Source organism: Archocentrus centrarchus, chromosome 8, assembly GCF_007364275.1.
Source record: "Archocentrus centrarchus isolate MPI-CPG fArcCen1 chromosome 8, fArcCen1, whole genome shotgun sequence".
NCBI lineage: Eukaryota > Metazoa > Chordata > Actinopteri > Cichliformes > Cichlidae > Archocentrus > Archocentrus centrarchus.
Genome location: NC_044353.1, coordinates 15,764,961 through 15,776,979, shown reverse-complemented (window position 1 = coordinate 15,776,979; position 12,019 = coordinate 15,764,961). Strand labels below are relative to the sequence as shown.

At 37.0% G+C, this 12,019-nt stretch overlaps 1 protein-coding gene and 2 gene segments (V, D, J or C); all 3 read right to left on the bottom strand.

Annotated features, from left to right (window-relative positions):
* LOC115783986 (serine/threonine-protein kinase pim-1-like) overlaps positions 1 to 12,019 on the bottom strand; it is a 1,015,907-nt gene that overhangs the window by 78,060 nt on the left and 925,828 nt on the right. The gene's annotated exons all lie outside the window — the stretch shown is intronic.
* LOC115784003 (Ig heavy chain V region 5A-like) lies at positions 3,521 to 3,966 on the bottom strand. The segment is given in 2 exon segments: positions 3,521 to 3,828; positions 3,913 to 3,966. Coding segments are annotated over 2 exon segments (360 nt in total).
* LOC115784007 (Ig heavy chain V region 5A-like) lies at positions 6,777 to 7,247 on the bottom strand. The segment is given in 2 exon segments: positions 6,777 to 7,081; positions 7,171 to 7,247. Coding segments are annotated over 2 exon segments (348 nt in total).

The following is a 12,019-nucleotide window of genomic DNA, read 5'->3' as shown; positions in this document are numbered from 1 at the left end:
AGCTCTTCACAATTTTTAAAAAATGTTATATTTTATTGTCACTTAATTATATGTGGAAGTAAATTTGTGTTAAGTAAACAAAGTATAAATGTTCATCAGTGACTAAACAGATTTTGTCTTTAATCATTATAATCAATATTCAGTTTTTATCGTATGTACCTATATTCAGTGCCTTGGCATGTTAAGTTTTTGTACAGAGTTTCTTCCTCTTGTGTCACTGTGACTCTCGAGCACAGTAATAAACAGCAGAATCCTCAGTTGTCAAGCTGCTCATCTGCAGATACACCTGCTGTTTGCTGTTGTCTCTGGAGATGGTAAACCGGCCTCTGACTGACTGAGAGTAGGAGATGCTGCTACTGCCACCACTGATATAAGCAATCCATTCCAGTCCCTTTCCAGCAGCCTGTCTGATCCAAGCAGCATGAATATTACTACTGAACCCTGAGTATGTGCAGGTCAGTCTGTGGGATTCTCCAGGCCTTTTAACCACTGGTTCAGACTCAGTCAATATTTGACCTTCAGTACCTACAGAAATATTAACAGTTCATTACTGCAATCACATTTTCATCAAATATATTTGTTTGTCTAACAGATTTATGTCCTTACCAGCAAAGGTAGAAAACAAAATGAGAGAAACAACTAAACAATTAGACCTCATCATTGTAAAAGTCAGACGTTGTCCAGTGTTCAGTGTTTCACATTTACTCAGCAGATGAACATATTAAGGCAATGAAGACATCAGTTTTGCATTTGCTCCTCCTCCTTCACAAACAAATGCCACTGTTATCATTTTTCTATTATAGTACTATATTTTCCAGAAGGTCAAAAACAGAACTTCAGATAAGTCATGTGCAATGTTATGACTGCTGGATGTTTCAATAAGTGATAAAATTGCATGTTTTCTACAACTTAACAGATCATAATATTATTTCACTGTGTTGCAGGTCTAATAGACAGTTAATACCGATGCTAGTTATGCTCAGCAACCATTAAACTCCAGGTATGTGTCAAATATAATATATGTATATCCATTTACAGTATGTTTTTTTTTTCATTTTATATTTGTTGAAAATATCACTTTAATATTTTTACCTATCATAGTTTAAAAGAAGTTTCTTATGATCGTCTTTTCTAGTTCTTTAAAACAAATGCGTTGTACTGCCACCTGCTGGAGTTTGAGAAAATCAGTGGTTTAGTTTTTGTTAAGCTTTCAAAGTTTTCTTGTACCAATTAGACTGGAAACTCTGCTTTGCTCACTTGCTGCTCACCTGCAGAAACTACTGCTCTCACAGTTACTGCCTTTTGCTGTTCAGAATACATGAACATACATAATGACCTACATATTTACTTCAGTCCTTGTGTGTCACTCTTCAGTCTTTCCACAGATAGAGCTGCTGTTCTATTTGACTCTGGATATAACTGGTAACAGTCCAGACCCCTTTTCCAGCAGCTTGTGTGGTGTGGATCAGACTCAGTTGATGTTTGACAGTTGTTCAGGGAGAACGCAGTTTTGCATAAGCTCCTCCATTTCATAGAAAAACACAGTGCAGCTCATGCAAAATTCTCAACATCACTCATAATTTGTATTCTGATGCAGTTTTTGGAGGTATTCAAAAACTGCAAGATCCCTGGCACATGAGTATCTGTTCATGTTAATCTTAAACAAATTCTGATCCTTTACTGTCACCTTTAGTTCTTCATCAATTTTTTTTTTTGTTCTCAGTGTTTTGTTCTCAGTGTGCTGTAATCATACTGTCAGTGTTTCTGTCTCAGTGACACTCACATGATCCTGCAGCAGCTGCAGCTGCAGAGGTACAGAGAACATGTTGGTGCTGAATGTGATCTAATGAGAGCTTCTCTTCTACTGTTGCAACTCACAGTATTGCATAAAGTTCTATATCACTCACATGGATGCTGAAATATCATAAGAAAACTATGGATTACCCTGTCATTAGAGAGGTGGTTTCATGTTGTCATGTGTTCAGGCACTGATGGGGTTTTTGTACAGCTCTACTGATGGTTTGTGTTACTGTGACTCTCTGGCACAGTAATACACAGCAGTGTCTTCAGGCTGCATATTCTGTCCATTTAGAGTCACTGTTTTGCTTGAAGAGTCTAAGTCAATGCTGAACTTGTTCTTCAGTGAATCTTTGTAGAATGAATCCCCAGTATATTTCATTCCAATCCACTCCAGTCCTTTCCCAGCAGGCTGTCGGATCCAAGCTGTTCGGTAGCTGCCCAGAGAATAAGAGACCTGACAGGAGATGGTCAGACGCTGACCTGGCTGCACAGTCACCGATGCTGGCTGTGTCAGCTGTTCCCCCTTCACACCTGTGGAGAAAACATGTTGAATCCAACTATAATAACAGTAACAGTAAGTGTGCTATGATCATACTGTCAGTGTCACTGCCTCAGTGAAACTCACAGGATCCAGCAGCCAGCAGCAGCATCAGAGCTACAGAGAACATGTTGGTGCTGAAGTTGATCTGATGGGAGCTTCTCGTCTTCTTCTGCTGCTGACAGCATGATATCAGTATTTAAATCAGCCTGTGAGGACGTTTGCTTTGCATGCAGATGAACACTGACAGATTATAAGAGAAAACGAATCACGCTGTGCCAACTAGTATTAGCAGTAAAACAAAAGATTTTTGGCACGATTAAAAGGAAAATATTATTTAAAACACAAATATGAAGTTTGATGTGTTTTTCATTCCTTAAAAACTCAATTCAGATGAAAAAAATATTTAGTGGAAATTTGGAAAACCAAACCTTAAAAAAAAAAAAAAAAAAAAAAAAAAAAACCCAAACAAAAACAGCACTGTACATTTGATTGATGAGTTAAATGTAATTTCTGTAATTTTTGGAGAAAAAAATGTTGAAAGAAAATTCAGACTGAGTTTGATGTGCTGATATTTTGCACAGTGATCCACAGTGAGTCTAATAAACAGCAGAATCCCCCCCCCCTCCACACACACACACACACACACACACACTCACACAGTATAAACCTAGCAGAGGGAAAAGATGCATACTGCACAGCTTGAAGATTTTTATCACGATGTCACTGGAAGAGAGTGAGAAATTAATTATACCATTTATTTTTTATGTGGCTAAGTATCCTCAACTGTTTGCATGATACTGCTGAGCTGATATATGAGCATATTTCAGGAGCATCATGTTGATTTCTTTGCATATAAGAAAAAAAATTTCTAAACTTCTTTACAGAACTTTTTAAGTAGAAGTTTAGTTTAACAGGCAAAAGTTATTGTTGTGTTGAGCAAGTTATTAAATTAGAATAGTAAATCTGAAATTATAACTAAATTTATGGGGTTTTTTTTATTACCACTGAAATTAAAACTAGTTTTGTATTGCTTCCACATCTCCAGTGCCATACAGTGGCATACAATGACCTGGTATTCTAATCATCTGTGGTCTGAGGGCGCCCCCTCTGGCAGCTTCATGTTGGTTTTGAGTGTTGAGTCTCTGAGGGGTTTTTGTTCAGCTCTGCTGATGTTTTGTGTTATTGTGCATCTCTGGCGCAGTAATACACAGCAGTGTCTTCAGGCTGCACATTCTGTCCATTCAGAGTCATTGTCTTGCTGGAACTGTCTAAGCTGATGGTGAACTTGTTCTTCAGTGAATCTTTGTAGTATGTGCTCCATCCATCATGTGCACTTCCAATCCACTCCAGTCCTTTACCCGCAGGCTCTCTGATCCAGTGAGTCCTCCAGCTGCTCACAGAATAAGAGACCTGACAGGTGATGGTCAGACGCTGACCTGGCTGCACAGTCACAGAGGCTGGCTGTGTCAACTGCTCACACGTCACATCTATAAAGAAAACATGTTGAACACTGAATCAGTGTTTAAACAAAATACTGTGATCATACTGTGTTTTTCCTTATTGAGACTCACAGGATCCAGAAACCAGCAGCAGCACAGCTACAGGGAACATGATGTATTCCATGAATTTCTTCTTTTGCTTCACTGATGGTATGATGTCAACTCTTATAGGAGACTGAGAGAAAGTTCACTTTGCATATCTGGATACGGAGATGTTATAAAAGGAGGGTGGTTAACTGAGAGAAGTTTCAGCCTATGAAAATATCTGTCAGATATTATGCACAAAGTCTGTTTTTGGTTGTCGAAACCCTTGGTTGCCTTATGAAATGCAGCGTTGGAAAATGAGCAATACATCAACGGGGGTGAGGGTAGTTTTGTTTTCTTTTGCATTTTTTGTTGTTGTTTTGTTTTTTCTCAGTGTTTTATTTGTTAAAAACAGTGGATGTTTCAATGAACTTTCAATGAAAAAATAGTCTTTGTTTAAAAAAATCCCATGATGTGTTTCAAATATTAATTGTTCAGATATTAATTGTCTCAACTGAGAAAATTTTTTAACACAATATGCACTGCATACAAACACCATGAGAATTAATCTGAGGTCTCTTATGATCACTGAGTCACCGTGGTTCAAGTCAAATCTTCACATCTCATTTCCAAATATGGTATACGCTCAGAAACTCTGAAAAAAATAAATAAAGTAGAGAAATTCACAATTCTGTGCTGTCACTAAGTCAGTTTGAGAGTAAATGTAGGTTAAAAACCCGTATATCATTACATTTAATGTATATCTTTTTCAATTATAATAGATCAAAAAGTTTTGTCAAATTACAAACACCTTCTTGAAGTGATTTTTTTTCAAATATTTAAAAAAACTAAGCTTGTGTGGATTAATAGATAGTAACACCCCCCCCCAAAAACACACACACACACACACACACACACACACACACACACACACACACACACACAAAAACTAAAACTAAAACTAAAACTAAAACAAAAAAACCCAAAATGTTTTCACAGTAATAAACTGCTGTGTCCTCGGACTTCAGGTTGTTTATCTGTAGACAGACTTTATTGCTGCAGTCATCTACGAGATGGTGACTCATCCCAGTTCATAGTGTAGTCTCTGGATGGGAATCCTGAGCCTGTACAGGTCAGTTTGTGGGATTCTCCAGGCCTTTTAGTGACCGGTTCAGAGTCTCTGAGTTTAAACATCAACACCTGTCAAGACTGTCGCAAAGTTAAATAGTCTTCTGACACAAATAAATGCTGTGTGATATGAGTATGAAAAAGTCTCTATGAATAATTATACCTGCCCAGCAGACAGTTAACAGCATACTATTAAACTGTGTTCTCTGTCATCTTTTTAGAAGTCACATAGGTAGAGGAGAGAAACAGCAGGGTTTTGCATCAACACCACCTCACAGCAAACAAAATTGGATTAGTTTAAGCTGCTTGGAATATTAAATTTAACCCATACATAATGTTCATGTTCTATGTCATCATAGTATGGCCCCAGTCATTTTGAACTCAGGCTGAGAATTCCTTCATAGTAAGAGTATATACTGTACCTACAGTAATTTTGTACTACAGATCTATTAGGTTTGTGTAAATAGCCTATCTGAAATTAATAAATTGATGATTAATGCTTATTAAATGTTTCAGAGAGTAGGGAGAGTGTATTGTTTGGATTTTACAAACACTCCTTTTTGGAGAAATGTAATAACAGTCTCTGCCTCAGTGAGACTCACAGGATCCAGCAGCAGAGCTACAGAGTACATGTTGGTACTGAGGGTGAGCTGATGGGAGCTTCATTACGGTTAATCATGTAGTAGCTTATATCAGTATATTCTGCATCACACATTCAAACATGGTACAGAACATAGTTTGCATCAGTTCCTCCTCCTCAAAAACAAACACATGCCCTCATCCTTTTCTACAAAACACATTGCATTTAAAGGCTAACCTTATAAATGCCCAAACAATATATATTGTTGAATAATAAATGGTACCAGGCCAGGCCTTTAAACCACTGGTTCAGACTCAGTCAGTGTTTGACCCTCAGCACCTACAGACAAACAGCTCATTAGATAATATGATGCAAATAATTTGTCTTTTCATGAGTGAAAGTAAATGTATCATCCTTACCAGTCCAGTTGGGAATAAGAAAATCCATTTATCAGGCTAGATCTTTGTAAAAGCCATTTATCTGTGTCCAGTCTACCGTGTGCACATCAATCATATCACCTTTGTCTTAAGTTTGTTAACATTTATGTGAAGATGAATAAGAACAGATTTTTACATCAACTCCTCAAACAGAGCCACACTGCAGCTCCACAGCGTCCATCATTAATTTACATTATTTTATGATAAATATTTGTTCTTAATGAAATCGCATTCAGGTACATCAGCCCCAGTCATTTTAAATACAGGGTTTATTTGAATTCATCTATTCTTCATTGTCTGAAAATCATTTTTGATATATCATTTAGATGAAGGACATCATGAATTCTAAATGCCAAAACACCTTTTATGTGTTTGTGTGTTTGGTTGTATTAATGTTACCTAAATTAATTTGCTTTCAGATAATTCAGCCCAATCATTGATAATACTAATGCTTTCAGTGTATTAATTTATTGTTCTAAAGCTTTACACTTTGTGCTGTTGTTAAATGTATTTGCAAATCTATAATATGCTCTATTAGTGATTTATACTTCATAACACTTGATAGAGACTAAACAATCTGTCTGAATAATCAGAAATGTTTCCAAACTATTTCCATGTATTGAGTATTAAATAAAGTACATGTGAGTTTTCATAAAAACTAGTAAAACAAAGTCATAAGTGGTCTGAGAGCGCCTCCTCTGGTGGTTTCATGCTACATCTGTTCAGGCACTGATCGTGTTTTTGTTCAGCTCTGCTGATGTTTTGTGTTACTGTGCATCTCTGGCACAGTAATACACAGCAGAGTCTTCAGGCTGCATGTTCTGTCCATTTAAAGTCACTGTGTTGCTTGAAGTGTCTAAGCTGATACTGAACTTGTTCTTCAGTGAATCTTTATAGTAAGAGCTCCCAGTGCTTTTCACCCCAATCCACTCCAGTCCTTTTCCTGCAGGCTGTCTGATCCAACCTGTCCAGTAGCTGCTAAGAGAATAAGAGACCTGACAGGAGATGGTCAGACGCTGACCTGGCTGCACAGTCACAGAGGCTGGCTGTGTCAGCTGTTCACACTTCACACCTGTGGAGAAAACATGTTGAATGCAGTTCAAATAGCAGCAACATTGTGTAGTGTTCCTGCTGTCAGTGTTTCTGTTCAGTGACACTCACAGGATCCAGCAGCCAGCAGCAGCAGCAGAGCTACAGAGAACATGTTGGTTTTGAATGTGGTCTGCTGGAAGCTTCTCTTCTTCTGTTGCAACAAACTGCAATACAGTATATCAAGCATTTATAGAAGTCTGGGAGGAAGTTTACTTTGCATATTGATGATTGCATATTGTCTGACAGAATAAAAAAGAAATATGGATGAACATGCAAGAAATAGGTAGAATTTTATTTTTTTGCATTATGGATATACTTTTGGCAGATGAAAGAAAAACACTAACCCAGAGTTTTTAGAAGCTGGACTGATTTTAGGAGCTGCTGAAACAACAATGTTATTTGAAAGAATTTTATTATTATTAGGAAGCTAATTATCTCTTATTATATCTATTTTCAGTAATTAAACAAACCATTCAAAGGTTTGGACAGAGTGCCCGAACCTTTGGCTGGTACTATACATTTAATAAAATGCCAAATGAATGCAGTGACTGTGAAGCCACAAAGAGATTCAAAGGATAAATATTTTTACTTTGTGTGTATTTCATCAGTTATTATTATAATATAATTATATAATTAAATATATTATCTGCTGTTTTAGCTGAAATACGTTCAAATCTTCCCTTGTGTTATATCACATATACAAACAGGAGATCTTTAAGGAACAGGGTCTTCTACTTGTTAATACTTATTTGCATCAGTATTGTTAGACTCAAGTACAGACAAAACAAACAAACAAAAAGAAAACCACATTCATTTCAGCAGGATGGAGACAGATCAAAAAACATATAGCCCGCCAACCCCCCCAAAATGACCAGTTAGTTTAATATGTGCAAATTCGTTGTTTTAATGTTGAAAATAATATAATTTGCAGAAAGATTTATGTTAAATCCATGAAAATTATGAGTATTCTCTTCAGAGCTGGGATATGCTCCGGCACTCAGCAACCCTGAATTCAAAAACTGGGCAAAGAAAGATGGTATTTGTCTATAATGGTATTTGTGCAGGTCTGTGGGTGGTTTGTATGACTGTAGGTAAAGTACACAGTAATAAATAGCTGTTAGTGTCACAGAGGAAGAAGTGTACGTGTGGTGAAGGAATTTGGTCTTAAGGGGACCTCCACCCCACCAATGCAAAATCCACTTGATTGCTTTTCCTTCACACTGTCTGATCCAACCTGTTGCATAGCTGTTATCAGTCAAAGAATAATAGAGACCTGACAGATGATGGTTACAGACTGTCCAGCCTGACTGTATGAGATCAATACTGTACACACCTGTGGGAAACAAAATGAATATTATTTCCATTATTCATCTCAATATTCTATAGTGTTTATTATTCATCTGAAGCTCCGCACAGGGTCCAGCTGGACAAGCTTAAGTTAATACAGAACTTGTTCTTTAGTGAGTCTTTCAGGTGAGGGCCTCCAGTAAATGCAATTTCAATCAAACACTGCAATATAACAGAACAAAGCACAGCACAAAAACATCTCTAAATTAATTTGTTTAACTGAATATAGTGCGCAAAAGAGAGGTTTATTACACAAGCAGAAAGTACAGTTGGCATGTTAAGTTTTTGTACAGCGTTTCTTCCTCTTGTGTCACTGTGTCTCTTCAGCACAGTAATAAACAGCAGAGTTCTCAGTTGTCAAGCTGTTCATCTGCAGATACACCTGCTTTCTGCTGTTGTCTCTGGAGATGGTAAACCGGCCTCTGAATGACTGAGAGTAGTGGATGCTGCTGCTCCTGCTGATAAAAGCAATCCACTCCAGTCCTTTTCCAGCAGCCTGTCTGATCCAAGCAGCATCAATATTATAACTGTATCCTGAGTATGTGCAGGTCAGTCTGTGGGAGTCTCCAGGCCTTTTAACCACTGGTTCAGACTCAGTCAGTGTTTGACCCTCAGTACCTACAGAAACGTTAACAGCTCATTACTACAATAATATTTCCTGCTGTTTTTGAAAAAGATTTTTAGATCCTTACCATTCAAGGTAGAAAACACAAAGAGGGAAATGACTAAATGAACAGATTTAATCATTGTAAAAGTCAGTTATCTTTGTCCAGTCTGCAGGTCGTGTATCAGAGTGAGTCCCTGACTTTTGCTCTGCCTCTATGAAGGTTTTAAGGGTATCAGTTTAAATGGACTCCTCCCCCTTACCCAAAACACTGATTTGGTTCAATCCTTATACTTTATAATTTTCATAAGAACAAAAGTGTTTTTTTTTTCCTTCATGTCTGTCACAATTTCCCTTTGCTATCCCCACAACACCATTTTTATTACTGACATCATCCACTGTGGTGACACCTTGGGAAACAAGAGAGCACTTACTATAAAATAACTAAACAACTGTCCACTTTTACTATATACTGTAATAGACTGATGGAAAGAGGTTCTGTTAAATTTAATCAGTAAAAAGTCAGTTTCTACAGAACACATTCATGATCTCGTTGTGCCTCCTCTGGTGGTTTCATGATGTTAGCGTTCTGGCTTTGAGGGGTTTTTGTTCAGGTCTGCTGGCTTGGCAGATTAATACTCATATTAATACTGCATATTCTGTCTAATCAGAGTCACTGTCTTGCTGGAAGTCTGTAAATAGATAACAAACTCATTCCTACACAAACATTATCTAGGAGTAGGTAATGGACTGATTTGTAAACACATGGACACAAATAATTTGAGCTTATTATATAATATTATGCTACAGTATATTACTAACTAACCAGGCAGCTCGTTTCTTTCTGTTGACAATACTTTCTTTAAAGTACAACACAACACATTTTGGGGTCAACTTGAAAGAAAGGCAGATGGGAAATGGGAAATGAGGTCAGAGGTCAAAATTTGACACGATACTTTAAATCTTTACATTTTACTTTCTAGATCTTGATGAGGCTTTTTGTAAATTTTGACCAATAAATCATTAAGTTGACCTTGCAGACCTTGGTGGATGTAAGCCAAATTTTACTGGACTGTTAACATGACCCCTCTCTACACCCCTACAAAGTTTTATCAGAATTAATTTGAAATATTTAGAGTTATCGTGTTTACAGATAGAATGACACACTCACTAACACAGTGCATTTGAAAGTAAAATAAATAATATAATACAATAAATAATATAATAAATATATTTACTGTGCATATCTGTACTTACAGCAAGATGTATTTAGACCAAAAGCCTCATTTTTTCAGTTTAAAGGAAACAAAAAATCTGTTTTTCAGTTCTTGCAGCTGTGTGAAGCCAAAGATGTGGTGATACCATAAAAAACAAAACTGCTCAGCAGCTGTAACTCTGTGTGACAACATGCAACAACAATTTTTAAGCATAAATAAAAACTATGATACTTCATGCACTTAATGCAACTTGCTTTCTGCAATGATAATTCAAATTTGACCTTTTATTTTAATGAAAAGGAAATTAAAAAAATACTCTTAGTCAAATATCACACCTTAAATTAATTTTTTTATATATGTCTGTAAATTTTCCATGTGAAATTCATGAACAGTTTTTCTATAATGATACAAATAAAGAAAGCGCTGTTTAGAAAAGCAAACTTTAATTCTCTTTGTTCTCTCTTGTAGACGCTTGTTTTAAAGGCTCTGTGGTCGCAGTTAAATTCCACATTCAGTTGCTCTTCCAGTGCTGATGACAAATAGAGGAAATAGTTTTTGTGCGACTCTCCTGTTACTGTTTCTCACTGTGTCGCGTCGGGCACAGTAATAAACTGCTGTGTCCTCAGTCTTCAAACTGTTCATCTGTAGATAGACTTTACTGTTGGAGTCATCTCTGGAGATGGTAAATCTACCCTGGACTGACTGGGAGTAATAGATATGAGAACTGTATGTGTGTATAAAGGCGATCCACTCCAGTCCTTTTCCAGGAGCCTGTCTGACCCAGTTCATAGGGTAGCTGCTGAATGTGAATCCAGAGCCTGTACAGGTCAGTCTGTGGGATTCTCCGGGCCTTTTAACCACTGGTTCAGATTCTGTCAGAGTCTGACCATCAACACCTGTCAAGAGAAATAAATAAATAACAATCAGTGGCGGTCCTAGCCTGTTTGGCGCCCTGGGCGAGCATCCCCGCCGGCGCCCCCCCCCCCCCCCCCCAAAAATATCAGACTAAATGTGCTGGTGGCGCATCTAAAAGCTGCATAATATTAGAAGATATTTTCACCTGCCCAGCAGAGCGTTAAAATCAGTAGTGCTGTCTTGTAGTCCATACTGATAAACTGTGTATCAGCTGCTCTCTGTCAGACTTAAATAGAGGTGGAAGACGTGGGTTTGGTTTTAACTTCTCCTCACAGGAAGCAAAACTGGATTGGCCTTTATTGTGTTATGTAAATGTGTGCAAATGACTATTATTTACTGTGAAGATCATTTTCCCAATGATGCACGTACAATAATCAATAAAAATATGAATACATTTTTAAGTTGATTAAGGATTTAAAATTAATAGAGCAGGTGAAAATGAAGTTTGATTGGAATAATATTCCATTAACAGTAACATCTGTCATCTTTGTGTCTAAATCTCTAAAAAAACAAACACATCCAGTCAAATCAAATCTCATCTGTAGTACAGGCAGATGGACTTGTGCAAAAACAAATAACCTGTATTATTTCAGCACGATGCAAGAAAAAAAAAACTTTTTGTGGTACCAGAATGTTTCTCTAAGATATGACTATATACCAAATATTTTTTTGATGCAGAAGAGAATTTTCAAATGATCAAACCTAACAATTATTGAGATGCTGAGACTGAACTTGCACACATATCTCTGCCTCTGTAGTTTCTTGTGGCTTCCAGAATTACTTTATTGACAGCTCATAGTTCTTCCATACCAATGTCTACAACACATTTTGCAGC